We start from the raw sequence: 26,273 nt of genomic DNA on the forward strand, positions 1-26,273 counted from the left end.
AATTTTCCCAAAATCCCGGGATTTCACCCCAAATCCCCCCTTTCCCCCCCAGGCCAGACCCCAAATCCCCCCAAATCCCCCCCAAATCCCCACAAACCCCCCCAAAATCCCCCAAAAATCACCCAAAATCACCCAAAATCTTGGGAATTTTTCCCAAAATTCTGGGAATTTTCCCAAAATCCCGGGATTTCACCCCAAATCCCCCCTTTTCCCCCCCAGGCCTGCGCCCTGGACCCGATGCTGGACGATTCGGTGGCCCCAAATCCCCCTAAAATCCCCCCTAAAATCCCCCAAAAATCACCCAAAATTCCCCTAAAATCCCCCAAAAATCACCTAAAATGACCCAAAATTCTGGGAATTTTCCCAAAATCCCGGGATTTCACCCCAAATCCCCCCTTTTCCCCCCCAGGCCTGCGCCCTGGACCCGATGCTGGACGATTCGGTGACCCCAAATCCCCCCTGAAATCCCCCCTAAAATCCCCCCTAAAATCCCCCAAAAATCACCCTAAAATCCCCCAAAAATCACCTAAAATGACCCAAAATCACCCAAAAATCACCGAAAATCACCGAAAATCACCCAAAATCTTGGGAATTTTCCCAAAATCCCGGGATTTCACCCCAAATCTTCCCTTTTCCCCCCAGGCCAGGCCCCAAATCCCCCCCAAATCCCCCCCAAATCCCCCCAAACCCCCCCTAAAATCCCCCTAAAATCACCCAAAATCCCCCAAAATCCCAGGATTTCACCCCAAAATCTTGGGAATTTTCCCAAAATCCCGGGATTTCACCCCAAATCCCCCCTTTTCCCCCCCAGGCCTGCGCCCTGGACCCGATGCTGGACGATTCGGTGACCCCAAATCCCCCCTGAAATCCCCCCTAAAATCCCCCCTAAAATCCCCTAAAAATCACCCAAAAATCACCCAAAATCACCCAAAATCCCCCAAAAATCACCTAAAATGACCCAAAATTCTGGGAATTTTCCCAAAATCCCGGGATTTCACCCCAAATCCCCCCAAATCCCCCCAGGCCAGACCTGAAATTCCCCCAAACCCCCCTAAAATCACCCAAAATCCCCCCTAAAATCCCCCCTAAAATCACCCAAAATCCGCTAAAATCCCCCAAAAATCACCCAAAATTTTGGGAATTTTCCCAAAATCCCGGGATTTCACCCCAAATCCCCCCTTTTCCCCCCCAGGCCTGCGCCCTGGACCCGATGCTGGACGATTCGGTGGCCCTGGCGCGGCGCCTGCGGCGTTTGGGGGTCCCGGTGACGCTGCGGGTGCTGCCGGGGGTCCCGCACGGCTTCCTCAGCCTCGCCCCCCTGAGCCCCGAGTGCCGCCGGGCCGGGGGGCTCTGCTCCCAAATCCTGCGCCAGGCCCTCGAGCCCCCTCCCCAAATTCACCCCCGACTCAGCTTCAGCCTCCGGGGGGCCGCTTTTGGGGCGGGGGGCTCCGATTTTGGGGCTGGGGTCTCCAGGAGGGAGAGTTTGGCCCTGGGGGGGGCTGATTTTGGGTCTGGGGGCTTCAGGAGGGAGAGTTTTGGGGCTGGGGGCTCCGATTTTGGGGCTGGGGGCTCCGGTTTTGGGGTCCCGGGGGGCTCCAGGAGGGAGAGTTTGGCCCTGGGGGGCTCCGATTTTGGGTCTGGGGTCTCCAGGAGGGAGAGTTTGGCCCTGGGGGGCTCCGATTTTGGGGCTGGGGGCTCCGGTTTTGGGGCTGGGGGCTCCAGGAGGGAGAGTTTGGTCCTGGGGGGCTCCAATTTTGGGTCTGGGGGCTTCAGGAGGGAGAGTTTGGCCCTGGGGGTCTCCAGGAGGGAGAGTTTGGGGGTTGGGGGCTCCAATTTTGGGGCTGGGGGCTCCAATTTTGGGTCTGGGGGCTCCGGTTTTGGGGTCCCGGGGGGCTCCAGGAGGGAGAGTTTGGTCCTGGGGGGCTCCGATTTTGGGTCTGGGGGCTTCAGGAGGGAGAGTCTGAGGGTTGGGGGATCTGATTTTGGGGCTGGGGGCTCCAGGAGGGAGAGTTTGGCCCTGGGGGTCTCCAGGAGGGAGAGTTTGGGGGTTGGGGTCTCCAATTTTGGGTCTGGGGGCTCCAATTTTGGGGCTGGGGGCTCCGGTTTTGGGGCTGGGGGCTCCAGGAGGGAGAGTTTGGTCCTGGGGGGGGCTGATTTTGGGGCTGGGGGCTTCAGGAGGGAAAGTTTGGGGGTCCCGGGGGGCTCCAGGAGGGAGAGTTTGGCCCTTGGAGGTTCAAATTTTGGGTCTGGGGTCTCCAATTTTGGGTCTGGGGTCTCCAGGAGGGAGAGTTTGGTTTTAGGGGGGTCCAGTTTTGGGTCTGGGGGCTTCAGGAGGGAAAGTTTGGGGCTTGGAGGCTCCAATTTTGGGTCTGGGGGTTCCAATTTTGGGTCTGGGGTCTCCAGGAGGGAAAGTTTGGGGTTCAGAGGCTCCGATTTTGGGTCTGGGGGTTCCAATTTTGGGTCTGGGGTCTCCAGGAGGGAGAGTTTGGCCCTGGGGGGTTGGAGAAGGGAAAGTTTTGGGGTCCCAAGGAGGGAAAATTCGGGGTCTGGGGTCCCAAAAGGGGAAAATTTTGGGTCTGGGGGCTCCGATTTTGGGTCTGGGGGCTCCGAATTTGGGTCTGGGGTCCCCAAAGGGGAAAATTTTGGGTCTGGGGGCTCCGAATTTGGGTCTGGGGGCTCCGGTTTTGGGTCTGGGGTCCCAAAAGGGGAAAATTTTGGGTCTGGGGGCTCCGAATTTGGGTCTGGGGTCCCAAAAGGGGAAAATTTTGGGTCTGGGGGCTCCGAATTTGGGTCTGGGGTCCCCAAAGGGGAAAATTTTGGGTCTGGGGGCTCCGAATTTGGGTCTGGGGGCTCCGGTTTTGGGTCTGGGGTCCCCAAAATGGAAAATTTTGGGTCTGGGGGCTCCGATTTTGGGTCTGGGGGCTCCGAATTTGGGTCTGGGGTCCCAAAAGGGGAAAATTTTGGGTCTGGGGGCTCCGAATTTGGGTCTGGGGTCCCAAAAGGGGAAAATTTTGGGTCTGGGGGCTCCGAATTTGGGTCTGGGGGCTCCGATTTTGGGTCTGGGGTCCCCAAAGGGGAAAATTTTGGGTCTGGGGGCTCCGATTTTGGGTCTGGGGTCCCCAAAGGGGAAAATTTTGGGTCTGGGGGCTCCGAATTTGGGTCTGGGGTCCCCAAAGGGGAAAATTTGGGGTCTGGGGGCTCCGAATTTGGGGCTGGGGTCGCCGCCCCCCCCCGCCCCTCCCCCCCCCGCTCGCCCCTCCCCCCCCCCCGCCGCCCCAGCGGCCGCGAGGTGGGGTCGTGACCCCCCCCCCCTAATTAACGGCACTAATTAATCACTCTTCCCTAATTAACGGCTCTAATTAAGCCCCCTCCCCTAATTAACGGCTCTAATTAATCCCTCTTCCTTAATTAACGGCTCTAATTAATCACTCTTCCCTAATTAACCGCTCTAATTAATCACTCTTCCCTAATTAACGGCACTAATTAATCCCTCTTCCCTAATTAACCGCTCTAATTAATCCCTCTTCCCTAATTAACGGCACTAATTAATCCCTCTTCCCTAATTAGCGGCTCTAATTAAGCCCCCTCCGCTAATTAGCGGCTCTTATTAAGACCCTTCCTCTAATTAACGGCACTAATTAAGGCCCCGATCCTAATTAACGGCTCTAATTAATCCTGTTTCCGTAATTAACGGCTCTAATTAATCACTCTTCCCTAATTAACGGCTCTAATTAATCCCTTTTCCCTGATTAACGGCTCTAATTAAGCCCCCTCCCCTAATTAACGGCACTAATTAATCACTCTTCCCTAATTAACGGCTCTAATTAAGGCCCCTCCCCTAATTAACGGCTCTAATTAATCCCTCTCCCCTAATTAGCGGCTCTAATTAATCCCTCTCCCCTAATTAACGGCTCTAATTAACCCCTCTTCCCTAATTAACGGCTCTAATTAATCCCTCTTCCCTGATTAACCGCTCTAATTAATCCCTCTTCCCTAATTAACGGCTCTAATTAAGCCCCCTCCCCTAATTAGCGGCTCTAATTAAGCCCCCTCCCCTAATTAGCGGCTCTTATTAAGACCCTTCCTCTAATTAACGGCTCTAATTAATCCCCCTTCCCTAATTAACGGCTCTAATTAATCCCTCTTCCCTAATTAACGGCTCTAATTAAGCCCCCTCCCCTAATTAACGGCTCTAATTAAGCCCCCTCCCCTAATTAACGGCTCTAATTAAGCCCCCTACCCTAATTAACGGCAGTAATTAAGCACCCTACCCTAATTAACGGCATTAATTAAGCCCCCTCCCCTAATTAACGGCACTAATTAATCACTCTTCCCCAATTAAAGGCACTAATTAATCACTCTTCCCTAATTAACGGCTCTAATTAAGACCCTTCCTCTAATTAACGGCTCTAATTAATCACTCTTCCCTAATTAACGGCTCTAATTAATCACTCTTCCCTAATTAACCGCTCTAATTAATCACTCTTCCCTAATTAACCGCTCTAATTAAGCCCCCTCTCCGAATTAATTGCACTAATTAAGCCCCCTCCCCTAATTAGCGGCTCTTATTAAGCCCCCTCCGCTAATTAGCGGCTCTTATTAAGACCCATCCTCTAATTAACGGCGCTAATTAAGGCCCCGATCCTAATTAACGGCTCTAATTAATCCTTTTTCCCTAATTAACGGCTCTAATTAATCCCTCTTCCCTAATTAACGGCACTAATTAATCACTCCTCCCTAATTAGCGGCTCTAATTAAGACCCTTCCTCTAATTAACGGCTCTAATTAAGCCCCCTCCCCTAATTAGCGGCTCTAATTAACCCCTCCCCCCCAAAACCCAGGCGTGGGGCGGGTGGGGGAGGGGCGGTGGGGAGACCCCTCCCCCCTCGGAATAAAGGAAATCTCGCGAGATCCCGCCCCCCCCCCCAATTCCCGCGCGTTTTTGTGGTTTTTTTGGCGCCAAAATTCGGGGGGGGGGGGGGGGCGGAGTTTTGGGAGACCCCTCCCCCCAAAAATCCGGGGTTTCCCGCCAAAATGAGCCCAAATCCCGCCCCCCCTCCATTGGGATTTCCCGCCAAAATGAGCCCAAATCCCCCCTAAAAGTTTGGATTTCCCGCCAAAATATCCCCAAGTTTTCCCCCCCCATTGGGATTTCCCGCCAAAAGCAACCCCCCAAAATCCGGGATTTCCCGCCAAAATGAGCCCAAATCCCCCCCCCATTTGGGATTTCCCGCCAAAACCAACCCCCAAAGTCTGGGATTTCCCGCCAAAACTGATCCTGGACATTCCCAGAACACGGGATTTCCCGCCAAAATGAGCCCAAATTCCCCCCCCTAAAAATTGGGATTTCCCGCCCAATCCCCCCCCCCAAATCCCGCCAAAAATTGAGATTTCAACACAAGAATTGAGTTTTCAACACAAATTTTGTCATTTCTGGTTACAACCGACCCCAAAATCCGGGAATTTCCCCTCAAATCCGGGATTTCCCGCCGAAACCCATCCTGGATACCCCAAAATTTTGGGGATTTCCCGCCAAAACCCGCCAAACTCCCCAAAATTGGGATTTCAACACAAAAATTTGGGGATTTCCCGCCAAAACCCCCCCCAAAATCCGGGATTTTCCCCCCGAAACCGACGCGGAGCATCCCAAAAATTTGGGGAATTTCCCGCCAAAAACCCCCCCAAACTCCCGCCAAAACACCCCCTCCAAAATTGGGATTTCAACACAAATTTTGGCATTTCCCGCCAGAACCCCCCAAAATCCCGCCAAAACCCCCCAAACTCCCGCCAAAACCCCCCCAAAATTGGGATTTCAATACAAATTTTGGCATTTCCCGCCAGAACCCCATAAACTGCCGCCAAAACCCCCCAAAAATCGGGATTTCAACACAAAAATTTGAGGATTTCCCGCCAAGACCCCCCCCAAAATTCTGCCAAAACCCCCCAGACTCCCGCCAAAACCCCCCCAAAATTGGGATTTCAACACAAAAATTTGGGGATTTCCCGCCAAGACCCCCTCCAAAATCCTGCCAAAACCCCCCAAACTCCCGCCAAAACCCCCCCAAAACTGGGATTTCAACACAAAAATTTGGGGATTTCCCGCCAAAACCCCCGCAAACTCCCGCCCAAACCCCCATAAACTCCCGCCAAAACCCCCATAAACTCCCGCCAAAACCCCCATAAACTCCCGCCAAAACCCCCATAAACTCCCGCCAAAACCCCCCAAAACCCAGAATAAACCCCCCCAAACCCCCGGGATTCCCCCCCTCCCCCCCTTTCCCTCACAGCCCCACCGAGGTGAGCTCCAGCCCCGCCCCTCCCCCTTTCCTCGGCGCCGCCCCTCCCCCCGCCCCTCCCCCCAGCTGGCCCAGGCGCAGCGTGACCAGCGCCGAGCCCAGCGCGGCCCGCGGGGGCCCCCCGGGGGCTCCGGGCAACTGCAGCAGCAGCGTGGCCACCGCCGCCACCCCGTCCTCGGTGGGCTCCAGCGTCACCGGCGCCGCCCCCGGAGACCCCCGCCCCGCCCGCGCGGGAACGCCGCGGCGCGCGCGGGGGGCGGGGCCGGCAGCCGGGGGGGCGGGGACGGGGGGTTTGGGGTCAAAATGGGGATTTTGGGGGTCAAAACCGGGGGGTTTGGGGTCAAAACCGGGGGGTTTGGGGTCAAAACCGGGGGGTTTGGGGGCGGAACCGGGAGCTGGAGGGGCGGGGCCGGGGGGTTTGGGGGCGGGGCCGGCAGCCGGGGGGGCGGGGCCGGGGGGTTTGGGGTCAAAATGGGGATTTTGGGGGTCCTGATGGGGATTTTGGGGGTCAAAACCGGGGGGTTTGGGGGCGGAACCGGGAGCTGGGGGGGCGGGGCCGGGGGGTTTGGGGGCGGAGCCGGGAGCTGGGAGGGCGGGGCCGGGAGCAGGGGGGGCGGAGCCGGGAGCTGGAGGGGCGGGGCCGGGAGCCCGGGGGGCGGGGCCGGGGGCTTTGGGGTCCTGATGGGGATTTTGGGGGTCAAAACCCGGGGGTTTGGGGTCAAAATGGGGATTTTGGGGGTCCTGATGGGGATTTTTGGGGTCAAAAGGAGGATTTTGGGGGTCAAAATTGAGATTTTTGGGGTCAAAATGGGGATTTTGGGGGTCAAAATGAAGATTTTGGGGGTCCTGATGGGGATTTTTGGGGTCAAAACCGGGGGGTTTGGGGTCGAAATGAGGATTTTGGGGGTCAAAATTGGGATTTTGGGGGTCAAAACCCAGGGGTTTGGGGTCCAGATGGAGATTTTGGGGGTCCAGATGGGGATTTTTGGGGTCCAGATGGGGATTTTTGGGGTCAAAATTGGGATTTTGGGGGTCGAAATGAAGATTTTTGGGGTCGGAATTGAGACTTTCGGCGTCGAAATGAGGATTTTGGTGGCCCAAAGGAGGATTTTGGTGGCCCAAGGGAAGATTTGGAGGGTCCGAAGGTGAATTTGGGGGGTCCTGGAGAGGATTTGGGGGGTTCCGAGCCGGGGGTTGGGAATTCGGGCCACCCGAGGGGGGATTTTGGTGGCCCAGCTCCAAATCTTGGTGGCCAAACCTCAAACTTTGGTGGCCCAAGCCCAAATTCCTCTCTCCAGACCCCAAATCTTGGTAGCCCAAGGCCCTGTTTTGGTTGCCAGACCCCAAATCTTGGTAGCCCAAGGCCCTATTTTGGTTGCCAGACCCCAAATCTTGGTAGCCCAAGGCCCTATTTTGGTTGCCAGACCCCAAATTCCTCTCCCCAGACCCCAAATCTTGGTAGCCCAATGCCCTATTTTGGTTGCCAGACCCCAAATTCCTCTCCCCAGACCCCAAATCTTGGTAGCCCAAGGCCCTATTTTGGTTGCCAGACCCCAAACTCCTCTCCCCAGACCCCAAATCTTGGTAGCCCAATGCCCTATTTTGGTTGCCAGACCCCAAATTCCTCTCCCCAGACCCCAAATCTTGGTAGCCCAATGCCCTATTTTGGTTGCCAGACCCCAAACTCCTCTCCCCACCCCCTAAACTTTGGTAGCCACCCCCCAAACTTTGGTAGCCACCCCCCAAACTTTGATACCCACCCCCTATATTTTGATAGCCGCACCCCCAAGGACCGCTCTGGTGGTAGCCCATCTGCCGGGCTTGGTAGCCCAGCTGGGGGCAGGGCTGGAAACACACGGTGACCCTGGCGAACGGCCTGGCCGCCATCTTGGACATCTCCTGGCGATGGCGCCGGCGCTCGTGGCGAGCGTCCAGGCCCTGCTTGGCTTTCCAGAGCAGGACGCAAACGGCCAAAAAAAGGAAGAAACAGGAAAAAAACACCGAGAAAAAAACGAAAAGGTCGATGTGGGCTTGGTCCTGACGGAAAAAAAGGAGCCCCTGAGAAGGTTCCGGGCCACCAAGGACCAGCAGGTAGAACCTGGTGGACTTCAAAGGGTGGCTAGCGTGGGGGTAGGTGAGGACCAGGCGGTCGCGGACCCCCCGGACCACCAAAGCCGGCACGGGGTGGCCGACGGTCAGGTAGGTGACCAAACCTTGGGCTCGTTCTTCCAGGAGGTGAGGGGGGCTGGGGGAAGGGGGTTTGGGGCTACCTGGGGGAGGGGTTTGGCTACCAAAGGGTGTCGGGGGTGAGAAGGGTGGTTGGTGGGTGAGAATGGTTTGGGCGGTTTGGAAACCGGTTTGGCTACTGAAACCGGTTTGGCCACTGAAACCGGTTTGGCTACTGAAACCGGTTTGGCCACCGAAACCGGTTTGGCTACTGAAACCGGTTTGGCTACTGAAACCAGTTTGGCCACTGAAACCGGTTTGGCCACCGAAACCGGTTTGGCTACTGAAACCAGTTTGGCCACTGAAACCGGTTTGGCCACTGAAACCGGTTTGGCTACTGAAACCAGTTTGGCCACTGAAACCGGTTTGGCTACTGAAACCAGTTTGGCCACTGAAACCAGTTTGGCTACTGAAACCGGTTTGGCTACTGAAGTCGGCTCTGGGGCCTCCAAAACTTCTGGGGCCATCAGCTTGACCAGTTTGGCCACTGAAACCGGTCTGGCTACTGAAATGACCCCTGGGACCTCCAGGGCCACCAGCGTGACCAGTTTGGCCACTGAAGTCGGCTCTGGGGCCTCCAAAACTTCTGGGGTCACCACCTTGACCAGTTTGGCCACTGAAATCAGCCCTGGGACCTCCAGGGCCACCAGCGTGACCAGTTTGGCCACTGAAATGGGCTCTGGGGCCTCCAAAACTTCTGGGGTCACCACCTTGACCAGTTTGGCCACTGAAACCGACTCCTGGACCTCCAAAACTTCTGGGGTCATCAGCTTGACCAGTGTGACCAGTTTGGCTACTGAAATCGGCTCTGGGGCCTCCAAAACTTCTGGGGTCACCACCTTGACCAGTTTGGCCACTGAAACCAGTGTGACCAGTTTGGCCACTGAAACCAGTTTGGCTACTGAAATCACTCCTGGGACCTCCTGGGCCACCAGCGTGACCAGTTTGGCCACTGAAATGGGCTCTGGGGCTTCCAAAACTTCTGGGGTCACTCCCTTGACCAGTTTGGCCACTGAAACCGACTCCTGGACCTCCAAAACTTCTGGGGCCATCAGCTTGACCAGTGTGACCAGTTTGGCTACTGAAATCGGCTCTGGGGCCTCCAAAACTTCTGGGGTCACCACCTTGACCAGTTTGGCCACTGAAATCGGCTCTGGGGCCTCCAGAACTTCTGGGGTCACCACCTTGACCAGTTTGGCCACTGAAACCAGTGTGACCAGTTTGGCCACTGAAATGACCCCTGGGACCTCCTGGGCCACCAGCGTGACCAGTTTGGCCACTGAAATCACCCCTGGGACCTCCCAAACTTCTGGGGTCACTCCCTTGACCACTTTGGCTACTGAAACCAGTTTGGCTACTGAAATCAGCCCTGGGACCTCCCGGGCCACCAGTGTGACCAGTTTGGCCACTGAAACCGGTCTGGCTACTGAAATGACCCCTGGGACCTCCAGGGCCACCAGTGTGACCAGTTTGGCCACTGAAACCGGTCTGGCTACTGAAATGACCCCTGGGACCTCCAGGGCCACCAGTGTGACCAGTTTGGCTACTGAAACCGGCTCTGGGGCCTCCAAAACTTCTGGGGCCACCAGCTTGACCAGTTTGGCCACTGAAATCACCCCTGGGACCTCCAGGGCCACCAGCGTGACCAGTTTGGCCACTGAAACCAGTTTGACCAGTGTGACCAGTTTGGCCACTGAAATCACCCCTGGGACCTCCTGGGCCACCAGCGTGACCAGTTTGGCCACTGAAACCGGTTTGGCCACTGAAACCGGTTTGGCCACTGAAGTCACCCCTGGGACCTCCTGGGCCACCAGTGTGACCAGTTTGGCCACCAGGACCTCTGGGGTCCCCAGTAAAACCAGTGGGACCGGCCCATGAGGTCCCCGAGGTGCCACCAGTGGTCCTGAAGGTGCCACCAGCGGTCCCCGAGGTGTCCCCAAGGGTCCCCGAGGTGTCCCCGAAGGTCCCCGAGGTGTCCCCAAAGGTCCCCAAGGTGCCACCACTGGTCCTGAAGCTGCCACCAGCGGTCCCCGAGGTGTCCCTGAAGGTCCTCGAGGTGCCACCACCAGTCCCTGAGGTGTCCCCGAAGGTCCCCAAGGTGTCCCCAAAGGTCCCCGAGGTGCCACCACTGCTCCTGAAGGTCTCAGCTCCGGTCCCCGAGGTGTCCCCAAAGGTCCCCGAGGTGCCACCACCGGTCCTGAAGGTCTCAGTTCCCATCCCAAAGCTATCCACGAAGCCCCCCGAGATGCCACCACTGGTCCCCAAGGTGCCACCACCGGTCCCCGAGGTGCCACCACCATTCCCAAAGCTATCCACGAACCCACCCGAGATGCCACCACTGGTTCCTGAGGTGCCACCACCGGTTCCTGAGGTGCCACCACCGGTCCCTGAGGTGCCACCACCATTCCCAAAGCTATCCACGAACCCCCCCGAGATGCCACCACCGGTTCCCGAGGTGCCACCACCGGTCCCTGAGGTGCCACCACCAGTTCCTGAGATGCCACCACCATTCCCAAAGCTATCCACGAACCCCCCCGAGATGCCACCACCATTCCCAAAGCTATCCACGAACCCCCCCGAGATGCCACCACCGGTCCCCGAGGTGCCACCACTGGTCCCCAAGGTGCCACCACCGGTTCCTGAGGTGCCACCACCATTCCCAAAGCTATCCACAAACCCCCCCGAGATGCCACCACCGTCCCCCGCCGTCCCCGCCGCCCCGCCCGGCGCCTGCAGCCTGACCCGGTGCCTCCCCGTCCCCGGCTCCACCTCCACGGCGAAGGTGTCGTAGGAGGTGGCCACGAAGAGGTCGACGGCGCCGAAGGTGACGTCCAGCGTGACGCGGATGTCCACGTTGGTGAACTTGGGCTGGACGGCGAAGGGCACCGAGCGGCCGGGGGGCAGCGGGCGGCGCTGGGGCGGGGGGAAGCAGTGGCTCTGCGAGGTGGGGTCCAGGCAGTACTCCTGCTCCACGGCCAGCAGGCGGTAACACTGCTGGCCACCAACAGGGTGGCCCTGGAACGAGTCACGGCACCTGGAACACTGTGGGGACACCAGAAATGAGGTCACTGGGGACACTGGGGACACTGGTGTCACTGGTGTGTCACTGTGTGTCACTGTGTGCTCCTGCTCCACGGCCAGCAGGCGGTAACACTGCTGGCCACCAACCGGGTGGCCCTGGAACGAGTCACGGCACCGGGAACACTGTGGGGACACCGAAACTGGGGTCACTGGGGTCACTGGGGACACTGGGGTCACTGGTGTGTCACTGGTGTGTCACTGTGTGTCACTGTGTGCTCCTGCTCCACGGCCAGCAGGCGGTAACACTGCTGGCCACCAACCGGGTGGCCCTGGAACGAGTCACGGCACCGGGAGCACTGTGGGGACACCAGAAATGGGGTCACTGGGGACACTGGGGACACTGGTGTCACTGGTGTGTCACTGTGTGTCACTGTGTGCTCCTGCTCCACGGCCAGCAGGCGGTAACACTGCTGGCCACCAACCGGGTGGCCCTGGAACGAGTCACGGCACCGGGAGCACTGTGGGGACACCAGAAATGGGGTCACTGGGGTCATTGGGGACACTGGTGTGTCACTGGTGTGTCACTGGTGTGTCACTGGTGTGTCACTGGTGTGTCACTGGTGTGTCACTGTGTGCTCCTGCTCCACGGCCAGCAGGCGGTAACACTGCTGGCCACCAACCGGGTGGCCCTGGAACGAGTCACGGCACCTGGAGCACTGTGGGGACACCAGAAATGGGGTCACTGGGGACACTGGGGACACTGGTGTGTCACTGGTGTGTCACTGGTGTGTCACTGTGTGTCACTGGTGTGTCACTGGTGTGTCACTGGTGTGTCACTGTGTGCTCCTGCTCCACGGCCAGCAGGCGGTAACACTGCTGGCCACCAACAGGGTGGCCCTGGAACGAGTCACGGCACCTGGAACACTGTGGGGACACCGAAAATCCTGTCATTGGTGTGTCACTGGTGTGTCACTGGTGTCACTGGTGTGTCACTGTGTGCTCCTGCTCCACGGCCAGCAGGCGGTAACACTGCTGGCCACCAACCGGGTGGCCCTGGAACGAGTCACGGCATCGGGAGCACTGTGGGGACACCAGAAATGGGGTCACTGGGGTCACTGGGGACACTGGTGTGTCACTGGTGTGTCACTGGTGTGTCACTGTGTGTCACTGTGTGTCACTGTGTGCTCCTGCTCCACGGCCAGCAGGCGGTAACACTGCTGGCCACCAACCGGGTGGCCCTGGAACGAGTCACGGCACCGGGAGCACTGTGGGGACACCAGAAATGGGGTCACTGGGGACACTGGGGTCACTGGGGACACTGGGGACACTGGTGTGTCACTGGTGTGTCACTGTGTGTCACTGTGTGTCACTGTGTGTCACTGTGTGCTCCTGCTCCACGGCCAGCAGGCGGTAACACTGCTGGCCACCAACCGGGTGGCCCTGGAACGAGTCACGGCACCGGGAACACTGTGGGGACACCAGAAATGGGGTCACTGGGGACACTGGGGACACTGGTGTGTCACTGGTGTGTCACTGTGTGTCACTGGTGTGTCACTGTGTGCTCCTGCTCCACGGCCAGCAGGCGGTAACACTGCTGGCCACCAACCGGGTGGCCCTGGAACGAGTCACGGCACCTGGAGCACTGTGGGGACACCAGAAATGGGGTCACTGGGGTCACTGGGGTCACTGGGGACACTGGTGTGTCACTGGTGTGTCACTGGTGTGTCACTGGTGTGTCACTGTGTGCTCCTGCTCCACGGCCAGCAGGCGGTAACACTGCTGGCCACCAACCGGGTGGCCCTGGAACGAGTCACGGCACCTGGAGCACTGTGGGGACACCAGAAATGGGGTCACTGGGGTCACTGGGGACACTGGGGACACTGGTGTGTCACTGTGTGCTCCTGCTCCACGGCCAGCAGGCGGTAACACTGCTGGCCACCAACCGGGTGGCCCTGGAACGAGTCACGGCACCGGGAGCACTGTGGGGACACCAGAAATCCTGTCATTGGTGTGTCACTGGTGTGTCACTGGTGTCACTGGTGTGTCACTGTGTGCTCCTGCTCCACGGCCAGCAGGCGGTAACACTGCTGGCCACCAACCGGGTGGCCCTGGAGCGAGTCACGGCACCGGGAGCACTGTGGGGACACCAGAAATGGGGTCACTGGGGTCACTGGGGATACTGGTGTGTCACTGGTGTGTCACTGTGTGTCACTGGTGTGTCACTGTGTGCTCCTGCTCCACGGCCAGCAGGCGGTAACACTGCTGGCCACCGACCGGGTGGCCCTGGAACGAGTCACGGCACCGGGAGCACTGTGGGGACACCGAAACTGGGGTCACTGGGGTCACTGGGGACACTGGTGTGTCACTGGGGTGTCACTGGTGTGTCCCCAGGTGTCCCCAGGTGTGTCCCCAGGTGTGTCCCCAGGTGTCCCCAGCTGTCCCCAGGTGTGTCCCCAGGTGTCCCCAGCTGTCCCAGGTGTATTTTTGGTGTCCCCAGGTGTATTTTTGGTGTCCCCAGGTGTCCCCAGGTGTATTTTTGGTGTCCCCAGGTGTATTTTTGGTGTCCCCAGGTGTGTCCCCAGCTGTCCCAGGTGTATTTTTGGTGTCCCCAGGTGTATTTTTGGTGTCCCCAGGTGTATTTTTGGTGTCCCCAGGTGTGTCCCCAGGTGTCCCAGGTGTATTTTTGGTGTCCCCAGGTGTATTTTTGGTGTCCCCAGGTGTCCCCAGGTGTATTTTTGGTGTCCCCAGGTGTATTTTTGGTGTCCCCAGGTGTGTCCCCAGCTGTCCCAGGTGTATTTTTGGTGTCCCCAGGTGTCCCCAGGTGTCCCCAGGTGTCACTCACCTGGTGCCTGTAGCAGTCTCTCCTGTCGGAACAGGCTCCAGCTGTCCCCAGGTGTCCCCAGTTGTGTCCCCAGCTGTCCCAGGTGTATTTTTGGTGTCCCCAGGTGTATTTTTGGTGTCCCCAGGTGTGTCCCCAGGTGTGTCACTCACCTGGTGCCTGTAGCAGTCTCTCCTGTCGGGACAGGCTCCAGCTGTCCCCAGGTGTCCCCAGTTGTGTCCCCAGCTGTCCCAGGTGTATTTTTGGTGTCCCAGGTGTATTTTTGGTGTCCCCAGGTGTATTTTTGGTGTCCCCAGGTGTCCCAGGTGTATTTTTGGTGTCCCCAGGTGTGTCCCCAGCTGTCCCAGGTGTATTTTTGGTGTCCCCAGGTGTCCCAGGTGTATTTTTGGTGTCCCCAGGTGTGTCCCCAGCTGTCCCAGGTGTATTTTTGGTGTCCCCAGGTGTATTTTTGGTGTCCCCAGGTGTCCCCAGGTGTCACTCACCTGGTGCCTGTAGCAGTCTCTCCTGTCGGGACAGGCTCCAGCTGTCCCCAGGTGTCCCCAGTTGTGTCCCCAGCTGTCCCAGGTGTATTTTTGGTGTCCCCAGGTGTATTTTTGGTGTCCCCAGGTGTCCCAGGTGTATTTTTGGTGTCCCCAGGTGTATTTTTGGTGTCCCCAGGTGTGTCCCCAGGTGTGTCCCTCACCTGGTGCCTGTAGCAGTCTCTCCTGTCGGGACAGGCTCCGCTCTCGGTGTTGTTCTGGCAGGGACAGCCGGTTCCGTCCAGCTCGTTGCAGGTGTCGGCGTGCCCGTTACACTGACACCTGCACCACAGGTGAGCTCCCCTCAGACACCTCCACCCCTCAGCACAACTTCCCACAAATTCCCCCAAATTTTACCCAAATTTGCCCAAATTTTACCCATTTTTTTCTTGATTTTTTCTCATTTTTTTTCTTATTTTTTTCCTGATTTTTTCTCATTTTTTTCTTATTTTTTTGACCATTTTTTGTCATTTTTTCCTCATTTTTTTCTCATTTTTTTCACATTTTTTCCACATTTTTTTCCTCATTTTTCCCCATTTTTTCTCATTTTTTCCCCATTTTTTTCCCTCAATTTTTTCCCCATTTTTCCTCAATTTTCCTCATTTTTTCCTCATTTTTTTCTCATTTTTTCTCATTTTTTTCCTCATTTTTTTCCTCGTTTTTTCCCCATTTTTCCTCAATTTTCCTCATTTTTTCCTCATTTTTTTCTCATTTTTTTGACCATTTTTTCCCCATTTTTCCTCATTTTTTCCTCATTTTTTCCTCATTTTTTTCCTCATTTTTTCCTCATTTTTTCTCATTTTTTTCTTATTTTTTTGACCATTTTTTGTCATTTTTTTATCATTTTTTCCTCATTTTTTCTCATTTTTTTTCTCATTTTTTCCCCATTTTTTCCTCATTTTTTCTCATTTTTTTCCTGATTTTTTCTCATTTTTTCTCATTTTTTTCTTATTTTTTGACAATTTTTTGTCATTTTTTTATCATTTTTATCTCATTTTTTTCTCATTTTTTTCCTCATTTTTTTCCTCATTTTTCCCCATTTTTCCTCATTTTTCCCCATTTTTTCTCATTTTTTCCCCATTTTTTCCCATTTTTCCTCATTTTTTCCTCATTTTTTCTCATTTTTTCCCAATTTTTTCCTCATTTTTTTCTCATTTTTTTTCTCATTTTTTCCTCAATTTTCCTCATTTTTTCCTCATTTTTTCCCTCAATTTTTTCCCCATTTTTCCTCAATTTTCCTCATTTTTTCCTCATTTTTTCCTCATTTTTTCTCATTTTTTTCCTCATTTTTTTCCTCATTTTTTCCCCATTTTTCCTCATTTTTCCTCATTTTTTCCTCATTTTCTCCTCATTTTTTTGACCATTTTTTCCCCATTTTTTCTCATTTTTTTTCCTCATTTTTTCCCCATTTTTCCCCATTTTTCCCTCATTTTTTTCCCCATTTTTTCCTCATTTTTTTCCTCATTTTTTCCTCATTTTTTCTTCATTTTTTTCTCATTTTTTTCTTATTTTTTTTGACCATTTTTTGTCTTTTTTTTATCATTTTTCCTCATTTTTTCTCATTTTTCCCCATTTTTCCCCATTTTTTTCCTCATTTTTCTGCATTTTTCCTCATTTTTTCCTCATTTTTTTCTTATTTTTTTCCTGATTTTTCCTGACTTTTTCTCATTTTTTTCTTATTTTTTTGACCATTTTTTGTCATTTTTTTATCATTTTTTCCTCATTTTTTTCTCATTTTTTTCTCATTTTTTTCTCATTTTTTCCCCAGTTTTTTCCTCATTTTTTCCTCATTTTTCTTCATTTTTTTCTCATTTTTTCCCCATTTTCCCCCATTTTTCCCCATTTTTCCTCATTTTTTCCTCATTTTTTCTCATTTTTTTCTTATTTTTTTTACCATTTTTTCCTCGTTTTTTCCACATTTTTTTCCTCATTTTTTTCACATTTTTTCCCAATTTTTTCCTCATTTTTTTCCTCATTTTTTCCTCATTTTCCCCCATTTTTCCTCATTTTTTTCTCATTTTTTCCTCATTTTTTCCCTCATTTTTTCTCATTTTTTCCCCATTTTTCCTCATTTTTTCTCATTTATTTTTCCCCATTTTTTCCTCATTGTTTCCTCATTTTTTCCTCATTTTTTTCTTATTTTTTTCCTGATTTTTCCTGATTTTTTCTAATTTTTTTCTTATTTTTTTGACCATTATTTGTCATTTTTTAATCATTTTTCCTCATTTTTTCTCATTTTTCCCCATTTTCCCCCATTTTTTTCCTCATTTTTCCGCATTTTTCCTCATTTTTTCTCATTTTTTTCTTATTTTTTTGACCATTTTTCCTCAATTTTTCCTCATTTTTTCCTCATTTTTTTCTCATTTTTTCCCAATTTTTTTCCTCATTTTTTCCTCATTTTTTTCTCATTTTTTTCTCATTTTTTTCTCCTTTTTCCCCCATTTTTTTCTCATTTTTTCCCCATTTTTCCTTATTTTTTTCCTCATTTTTTCCTCATTTTTTCCTCATTTTTCCTCATTTTTTCCTCATTTTTTCCTCATTTTTCTTCATTTTTTCCTCATTTTTTCCCCATTTTTCCCCATTTTTTTCCTCATTTTTATCCTCATTTTTTTTCCTCATTTCTTCCCAATTTTTCCCCATTTTTCCTCAATTTTTCCCAATTTTTTCCCATTTTTTTTCATTTTTTCCCAATTTTTTCCTCATTTTTTTCTCACTTTTCCCCAATTGTTCCTCATTTTTTTTCCTCATTTTTTTCGTATTTTTTTCCCAAATTTTCCCATTTTTCCTCATTTTTTTCTCCAATTTCTCCCAATTTTTTCCATTTTTTTTTTATTTTTTCCTCATTTTTTCCTCATTTTTTCCCCATTTTTCCTCATTTTTCCTCTTTTTTTTTTCCTCATTTTTCCCCCATTTTTCCCAATTTTTTCCCATTTTTTTTCATTTTTTCCCAATTTTTTCCTCATTTTTTTCTCACTTTTCCCCAATTTTTCCTCATTCTTTTTCCTCATTTTTTTCGTATTTTTTTCCCAAATTTTCCCATTTTTCCTCATTTTTTTCTCAAATTTTTCCCGATTTTTTTCCTTTTATTTTCCTTTTTTTTTCATTTTTTTCCCAATTTTTCCCATTTTTCCTCATTTTTTTCTCCAATTTTTCCCAATTTTTTCCATTTTTTTTTTATTTTTTCCTCATTTTTTCCTCATTTTTTCCCCATTTTTCCTCATTTTTCCTCTTTTTTTTTCCTCATTTTTCCCCCATTTTTCCCAATTTTTTCCCATTTTTTTTCATTTTTTCCCAATTTTTTCCTCATTTTTTTCTCACTTTTCCCCAATTGTTCCTCATTCTTTTTCCTCATTTTTTTCGTATTTTTTTTCCCAATTTTTCCCATTTTTCCTCATTTTTTTCTCCAATTTTTCCCTATTTTTTCCATTTTTTTTTATTTTTTCCCAATTTTTCCTCATTTTTTCCTCTTTTTTTTCTCATTTTTTCCCCATTTTTTTCCTCATTTTTTCCTCATTTTTCTTCATTTTTTTCTCATTTTTTTCTCATTTTTCCTGATTTTTTCCTCATTTTTTTCCTTCATTTTTGTCTCACTTTTCCCCAATTTTTTCTCATTTTTTTCTCCAATTTTTCCCCATTTTTTTCTTGTTTTTCCCAATTTTTTTCTCAATTTTTTTCTCATTTTTTTCTCACTTTTTCCCCATTTTTCCCCATTTTTCCCCATTTCATTGCACGCCCAGGTGTGTCCCTCACCTGTCCCAGGTGTCACACCTGTCCTGTCCCCACCCAGGTGTGTCCAGCTGTCCCCAGGTGTGTCCCAGGTGTCCCCAGGTATCCCAGGTGTTCCCCAGGTGTCCCCGTGTGTCCCCAGGTGTCCCCAGGTGTGTCCCAGGTGTCCCCAGATGTCCCCAGGTGTGTCCCCAGCTGTCCCCAGGTGTGTCCCAGGTGTCCCCAGGTGTCCCCAGGTGTGTCCCAGGTGTCCCCAGGTGTGTCCCAGCTGTCCCCAGGTGTGTCCCAGGTGTGTCCCAGGTGTGTCTGGGTGTGCCCAGGTGTGTCCCCAGGTGTCCCCAGGTGTCCCCAGGTGTCCCAGGTGTTCCCCAGGTGTGTCCCAGGTGTTCCCCAGGTGTCCCCAGGTGTCCCCAGGTGTCCCAAGTGACTCCTAGGTGTCCCCAGCTGTCCCCAAGATGTTCTCCAGGTGTCCCCAGGTGTGGTTTTGGGTGTCCCCAGGTGTCCCCAGGTGTCTCCAGGTGTCTCCAGGTGTGTTCTAGACCGGGTTCTAGACCGGGTTCTAGACTGGGTTCTAGAACGTTCTAGACTCGGTTCTAGAACGTTCTAGACTCGGTTCTAGAGCGGTTCTAGAGCGGTTCTAGAACGTTCTAGACTTGGTTCTAGATCGGTTCTAGACTCGGTTCTAGAGCGGTTCTAGATTGGGTTCCAGGTGTGTTCCAGGTGTGTTCTGGGTGTCCCCAGGTGTTCCCAGGTGTTCCCAGTTGTGTTCTGGGTGTCCCAGTTGTGTTCTGGGTGTCCCCAGGTGTGTTCTGGGTGTCCCCAGGTGTCCCCAGGTGTTCCCCAGGTGTGTCCCAGGTGTGTTCTGGGTGTCCCCAGGTGTCCCCAGGTGTGTCCCAGGTGTGTCCCAGGTGTGTTCCAGGTGTGTTCTGGGTGTCCCCAAGTGTATCCAGGTGTGTTCCAGGTGTCCTCAGGTGTGTTTTTGGTGTCCCCAGGTGTCCCCAGGTGTGTCCCAGGTGTTCCCCAGGTGTCCCCAGGTGTGTCCAGGTGTGTTCTGGGTGTCCCCAGGTGTCCCCAGGTGTATCCAGGTGTGTTCCAGGTGTCCCAGGTGTGTTCTGGGTGTCCCCAGGTGTCCCCAGGTGTATCCAGGTGTGTTCCAGGTGTGTCCCAGGTGTGTTCTGGGTGTCCCCAGGTGTCCCAGGTGTGTCCCAGGTGTCCCCAGGTGTGTCCCCAGCTGTCCCCAGGTGTCTCACCTGGTGCAGCTCCCGTCCAGCATGAAGAACCCCGCCCGGCAGGTGTCACACCTGTCCCCAGGTGTCCCCAGGTGTCCCCAGGTGTCTCCCAGGTGTCCCCAGGTGTGTCCCAGGTGTGTCCCCAGGTGTCCCCAGCTGTCCCCAGCTGTCCCCAGGTGTCCCCAGGTGTCCCCAGGTGTCTCACCTGGTGCAGCTCCCGTCCAGCATGAAGAACCCCGCCCGGCAGGTGTCACACCTGTCCCCCACGCTGTTGTTCTGGCAGTTCACGCACACGGCCTCGGCCTCGCTGGGTCCCTCCGACACCCAGGTGTGGATCTGCACAGGTGAGGCCTCAGGTGAGTCCAGGTGTGTCCCCAGGTGTGTCCCCAATGTCCCCAGGTGTGTCCAGGTGTGTCCCAGGTGTCCCCAGGTGTCCCCAGGTGTGTCCAGGTGTGTTCAGGTGTGTCCCCAGGTGTGTCCCAGGTATCCCCAGGTTAGTCTAGGTGTGTTCCCAGGTGTGTCCCCAAGCTCCCCCAGGTGTTTCCAAGCCCTCCAGGTGTCCCCAGATGTCCCCAGGTGTGTCCAGGTGTGTCCAGGTGCTCACCAGATGTGTCCCCAAGCCCCCCAGGTGTGTCCCCAGCTGTCCCCAGGTGTGTCCAGCTGTCCCCAGGTGTGTCCAGGTGTGTCCCCAGGTGTCCCCAAGCCCCCCAGGTGTATCCCCAGATGTCCCCAGGTGTGTCCAGGTGTGTCCCAGGTGACCCCAGCTGTCCCCAGCTGTCCCCAGGTGTGTCCAGGTGTGTCCCAGGTGTATCCCCAGGTGTCCCCAGGTGTCCCCAGATGTCCCCAGGTGTCCCCAGGTGTCCCCAAGCCCCCCCAGGTGTATCCCCAGGTGTCCCCAGGTGTATCCCCAGGTGTCCCCAGGTGTCCCCAGGTGTCCCCAGGTGTGTCCAGGTGTGTCCCAGGTGTCCCCAGGTGTCCCCAAGCCCCCCCAGCTGTCCCCAGGTGTCCCCAGGTGTCCCCAGGCGTGTCCAGGTGCTCACCAGGTGTGGCTCCAGGGGGTACCTGCGGGGGTCTGCGCGGTGTTGCTCCAGCTGGGCGCGGCTCAGGCACACCTGGGCGCGGTTCCGGCAGAAGCTGCGACAGGTGAGACAGGCCCCGCCCCCGAGGGCGGAGCCAACGAACAGCGGCCGGCACTGCTGGCACTGCGGGCCCTGCACAGGTGACACAGGGACAGGTGACACAGGTGGGACAGGGACAGGTGAGACAGGCCCCGCCCCCGAGGGCGGAGCCAACGAACAGCGGCCGGCACTGCTGGCACTGCGGGCCCTGCACAGGTGACACAGGGACAGGTGACACAGGGACAGGTGACACAGGTGGGACAGGTGACACAAGGACAGGTGAGACAGGTGGGACAGGTGACACAGGGACAGGTGACACAGGTGAGACAGGGACAGGTGACACAGGGACAGGTGACACAGGGACAGGTGACACACGGACAGGTGACACAGGTGAGGGACAGGTGAGACAGGTGGGACAGGTGACACAGGGACAGGTGACACACGGACAGGTGACACAGGTGAGGGACAGGTGAGACAGGTGGGACAGGTGACACAGGGACAGGTGACACAGGTGGGACAGGGACAGGTGAGACAGGGACAGGTGACACAGGGGACAGGTGACACAGGTGGGACAGGGACAGGTGAGACAGGGACAGGTGACACAGGTGAGACAGGGACAGGTGAGACAGGTGGGACAGGGACAGGTGAGACAGGGACAGGTGACACAGGTGAGACAGGTGAGACAGGTGACACAGGTGAGACAGGGACAGGTGAGACAGGTGACACAGGTGACACAGGTGACACAGGTGGGACAGGGACAGGTGAGACAGGCCCCGCCCCCGAGGGCGGAGCCAACGAACAGCGGCCGGCACTGCTGGCACTGCGGGCCCTGCACAGGTGACACAGGGACAGGTGACACAGGTGGGACAGGGACAGGTGACACAGGTGACACAGGTGAGACAGGGACAGGTGAGACAGGTGGGACAGGGACAGGTGAGACAGGTGACACAGGTGAGACAGAGACAGGTGAGACAGGTGAGACAGGGACAGGTGACACAGGGACAGGTGACACACGGACAGGTGACACAGGGACAGGTGAGACAGGTGGGAGAGGGACAGGTGACACAGGGACAGGTGACACAGGGACAGGTGACACGGACAGGTGGGACAGGTGACACAGGGACAGGTGACACAGGTGGGACAGGGACAGGTGACACAGGGACAGGTGACACAGGTGAGACAGGGACAGGTGACACAAGTGACACAGGTGTCCCCAGGTGTGTTCTGGGTGTCCCCAGGTATCCCCAGGTGGGTCCCCAGGTGTGTTCTGGGTGTCCCCAGGTGTCCCCAGGTGTATCCCAGGTGTGTTTTGGGTGTCCCCAGGTGTCCCCAGGTGTGTCCAGGTGTATCCAGGTGTGTCCAGGTGTGTCCCCAGGTGTCCCCAGGTGTGTCCCCAGGTGTCCCCAGGTGTCCCCAGGTGTCCCCAGGTGTCCCCAGGTGTCTCACCTGTGTGTTGTTCATACACCTGAGGCAGGTGTGGCGCGCGGCCGGTCCCGCACAGTCGCTGTGGCCGTTACAGGCGCAGGGCGTGGCGCAGGTGTTGCCCATGGAACCCCCCCAGGTGTGTCCAGGTGTCCCCAGGTGTCCCCAGGTGTGTCCCAGGTGTCCCCAGGTGTGTTCTGGGTGTCCCCAGCTGTCCCCAGGTGTGTCCCAGGTGTGTCCCAGGTGTGTTCTGGGTGTCCCCAGGTGTATCCAGGTGTCCCCAGGTGTGTTTTGGGTGTCCCCAGGTGTATCCCAGGTGTCCCCAGGTGTCCCCAGGTGTGTCCAGGTGTGTCCAGGTGTGTCCCCAGGTGTCCCCAGGTGTCCCCAGGTGTCTCACCTGTGTGTTGTTCATACACCTGAGGCAGGTGTGGCGCGCGGCCGGTCCCGCACAGTCGCTGTGGCCGTTACAGGCGCAGGGCGTGGCGCAGGTGTTGCCCACGAAGCCGAAGTGACAGCGACACCTGTCGGGCTCCACGCAGGTACCGTTGGCGCAGCCCTGGCGGCACACGGGGCGGCACTCACCTGTGCGGCTGGGGGACACACCTGGGTCAGCGCCTGGGGACACCTGGGGACACCTGAGACACACCTGGGGACACCTGGGGACAGCTGGGGACACCCTGGGGACACCTGGGACACACCTGGGGACACTTGGGGTCACCTGAGATACACCTGGGGACACCTGGGACACACCTGGGGACACCTGAGATGCACTTGGGGACATCTGGGGACACACCTGGATACACCTGGGGACACCTGGGGACACCTGGGACACACCTGGGGACACCTGAGTGTGTCCCTCCCCCTCTCCAGGTGTGTCCCCAGGTGTTCCCAGCTGTCCCCAGGTGTGTCTCAGGTGTCCCCAGGTGTGTCTCAGGTGTCCCCAGGTGTGTCTCAGGTGTCCCCAGGTGTATCCAGGTGTGTCCCCAGATGTCCCCAGGTGTCCCCTCCCTCTCCCCAGGTGTGTCCCAAGTGTCTCCAGGTGTGTCCCCAGGTGTATCCAGGTGTCCCCAGGTGTGTCCCCTCCCCCCCAGGTGTGTCCCCAGGTGTGTCCCCTCCCCCCAGGTGTCCCCTCCCCCCAGGTGTGTCCCCAGGTGTCCCCAGGTGTGTCCCCAGGTGTGTCCCCAGGTGTGTCCCCTCACCTGTCGGGGCTGTACCCCGCCCTGCAGGTGCAGGTGTAGCCGTCGGGCAGATCCCGGCACACCTGGCTGGCTCCGCAGGTGTCCCCAGGTGTGTCCCCAGGTGTGTCCCCTCCCCCCAGGTGTGTCCCCAGGTGTGTCCCCAGGTGTGTCCCCTCTCCCCAGGTGTGTCCCCAGGTGTGTCCCCAGGTGTGTCCCCAGGTGTGTCCCAGGTGTCCCCAGGTGTGTCCCCAGGTGTCCCCAGGTGTGTCCCCTCCCCCCAGGTGTGTCCCCAGGTGTCCCCAGGTGTGTCCCCAGGTGTCCCCAGGTGTGTCCCCAGGTGTGTCCCCAGGTGTGTCCCCAGGTGTGTCCCCTCTCCCCAGGTGTGTCCCCAGGTGTCCCCTCACCTGTCGGGGCTGTACCCCGCCCTGCAGGTGCAGGTGTAGCCGTCGGGCAGGTCCCGGCACACCTGGCTGGCTCCGCAGGTGTCCCCAGGTGTGTCCCAGGTGTGTCCCCTCCCCCCAGGTGTGTCCCCAGGTGTGTCCCAGGTGTGTCCCAGGTGTGTCCCAGGTGTGTCCCCTCCCCCCAGGTGTGTCCCCAGGTGTGTCCCAGGTGTGTCCCCACCCCCCAGGTGTGTCCCCAGGTGTGTCCCCAGGTGTGTCCCCAGGTGTGTCCCCTCCCCCCAGGTGTGTCCCCAGGTGTATCCCAGGTGTGTCCCCTCCCCCCAGGTGTGTCCCAGGTGTCCCCAGGTGTGTCCCCAGGTGTCCCCAGGTGTCCCCTCACCTGTCGGGGCTGTACCCCGCCCTGCAGGTGCAGGTGTAGCCGTCGGGCAGGTCCCGGCACACCTGGCTGGCTCCGCAGGTGTCCCCAGGTGTGTCCCCAGGTGTGTCCCCAGGTGTCCCCAGGTGTGTCCCCAGGTGTGTCCCCTCACCTGTCGGGGCTGTACCCCGCCCTGCAGGTGCAGGTGTAGCCGTTGGGCAGGTCCCGGCACACCTGGCTGGCTCCGCAGGTGTCCCCAGGTGTGTCCCAGGTGTGTCCCCTGTCCCCAGGTGTCCCCAGGTGTCCCCAGGTGTGTCCCAGGTGTCCCCAGGTGTCCCCAGGTGTGTCCCAGGTGTCCCCAGGTGTCCCCAGGTGTGTCCAGGTGTGTCCCCAGGTGTCCCCAGGTGTATCCAGGTGTCCCCAGGTGTGTCCCCAGGTGTCCCCAGGTGTGTCCCCAGGTGTCCCCTCACCTGTCGGGGCTGTACCCCACCCTGCAGGTGCAGGTGTAGCCGTCGGGCAGGTCCCGGCACACCTGGCTGGCTCCGCAGGTGTCCCCAGGTGTGTCCCCAGGTGTGTCCCCAGGTGTGTCCCCTCTCCCCAGGTGTGTCCCCAGGTGTCCCCAGGTGTCCCCTCACCTGTCGGGGCTGTACCCCGCCCTGCAGGTGCAGGTGTAGCCGTCGGGCAGATCCCGGCACACCTGGCTGGCTCCGCAGGTGTCCCCAGGTGTGTCCCCAGGTGTGTCCCCTCCCCCCAGGTGTGTCCCAGGTGTGTCCCCAGGTGTGTCCCCTCCCCCCAGGTGTGTCCCAGGTGTCCCCAGGTGTGTCCCCTCCCCCCAGGTGTGTCCCCAGGTGTGTCCCCAGGTGTGTCCCCTCCCCCCAGGTGTGTCCCCAGGTGTGTCCCCAGGTGTCCCCAGGTGTCCCCAGGTGTCCCCAGGTGTGTCCCCAGGTGTCCCCAGGTGTCCCCTCACCTGTCGGGGCTGTACCCCGCCCTGCAGGTGCAGGTGTAGCCGTCGGGCAGGTCCCGGCACACCTGGCTGGCTCCGCAGGTGTCCCCAGGTGTGTCCCCAGGTGTGTCCCCTCCCCCCAGGTGTGTCCCCAGGTGTGTCCCAGGTGTGTCCCAGGTGTGTCCCCAGGTGTGTCCCCTCCCCCCAGGTGTGTCCCCAGGTGTGTCCCAGGTGTGTCCCCAGGTGTGTCCCCAGGTGTGTCCCAGGTGTGTCCCCACCCCCCAGGTGTCCCCAGGTGTGTCCCCAGGTGTCCCCAGGTGTGTCCCCTCACCTGTCGGGGCTGTACCCCGCCCTGCAGGTGCAGGTGTAGCCGTCGGGCAGGTCCCGGCACACCTGGCTGGCTCCGCAGGTGTCCCCAGGTGTGTCCCCAGGTGTGTCCCAGGTGTCCCCAGCTGTCCCCAGGTGTGTCCCCAGGTGTGTCCCCAGGTGTCCCCAGGTGTCCCCTCACCTGTCGGGGCTGTACCCCGCCCTGCAGGTGCAGGTGTAGCCGTCGGGCAGGTCCCGGCACACCTGGCTGGCTCCGCAGGTGTGGTGCCCGTTCTGGCACTCGTCCTCGGGGGGGCAGCTCAGGAACGCCCAGACCCCCCCGGGCCCGCAGGTGTGGGGCTCACCTGGGACAGGTAACCCGGAAGTGAGTTTGGAATTGCCAAAATTCCCGCCAAAATTCCCAAAATTCCCATTAAAAACCCCCCAAAAATGGTCCCAAACCCATCAAAAACCCCAAAATCGCCCCAAAAACGGCCCCAAACCCCCCGGGCCCGCAGGTGTGGGGCTCACCTGGGACAGGTAACCCGGAAGTGAGCTCGGAATTCCCGAAATTCCCGCCAAAATTCCCAAAATTACAACAAAAATACCCCCAAAATTCCCATTAAAAACAACCAAAATCGACCCAAAAACGGCCCCAAAAACTCCAAAATTGACCCAAAATTGACCCAAAAACG

The 26,273-nt window shown here is 56.0% G+C and overlaps 3 protein-coding genes across 3 annotated transcripts in view; 1 reads left to right on the forward strand and 2 right to left on the reverse strand.

Annotated features, from left to right (window-relative positions):
* LIPE (lipase E, hormone sensitive type) overlaps window positions 1–1,964 on the forward strand; it is a 38,029-nt gene extending 36,065 nt beyond the window's left edge. The window contains exons 9-10 of the mRNA XM_086864862.1: window positions 1,193–1,481; window positions 1,951–1,964. Coding sequence (XP_086720988.1) covers window positions 1,193–1,481; window positions 1,951–1,964 — 303 coding nt within the window. The remainder of the gene's footprint in view (window positions 1–1,192; window positions 1,482–1,950) is intronic.
* PSMC4 (proteasome 26S subunit, ATPase 4) overlaps window positions 1–26,273 on the reverse strand; it is a 277,421-nt gene that overhangs the window by 87,071 nt on the left and 164,077 nt on the right. The gene's annotated exons all lie outside the window — the stretch shown is intronic.
* MEGF8 (multiple EGF like domains 8) overlaps window positions 6,230–26,273 on the reverse strand; it is a 172,158-nt gene continuing 152,114 nt past the window's right edge. Inside the window, exons 38-43 of the mRNA XM_086864863.1 lie at window positions 25,781–25,943; window positions 22,793–22,985; window positions 20,896–21,066; window positions 20,061–20,191; window positions 15,065–15,182; window positions 6,230–11,564 (exon numbers count right to left, since the gene is read on the reverse strand). Coding sequence (XP_086720989.1) covers window positions 6,282–11,564; window positions 15,065–15,182; window positions 20,061–20,191; window positions 20,896–21,066; window positions 22,793–22,985; window positions 25,781–25,943 — 6,059 coding nt within the window. The 3' untranslated portion in view covers window positions 6,230–6,281. The remainder of the gene's footprint in view (window positions 11,565–15,064; window positions 15,183–20,060; window positions 20,192–20,895; window positions 21,067–22,792; window positions 22,986–25,780; window positions 25,944–26,273) is intronic.

This window comes from Cyanistes caeruleus, chromosome 28 (assembly GCF_971803275.1).
Source record: "Cyanistes caeruleus chromosome 28, bCyaCae1.hap1.1, whole genome shotgun sequence".
Taxonomy (NCBI): Eukaryota; Metazoa; Chordata; class Aves; order Passeriformes; family Paridae; genus Cyanistes; species Cyanistes caeruleus.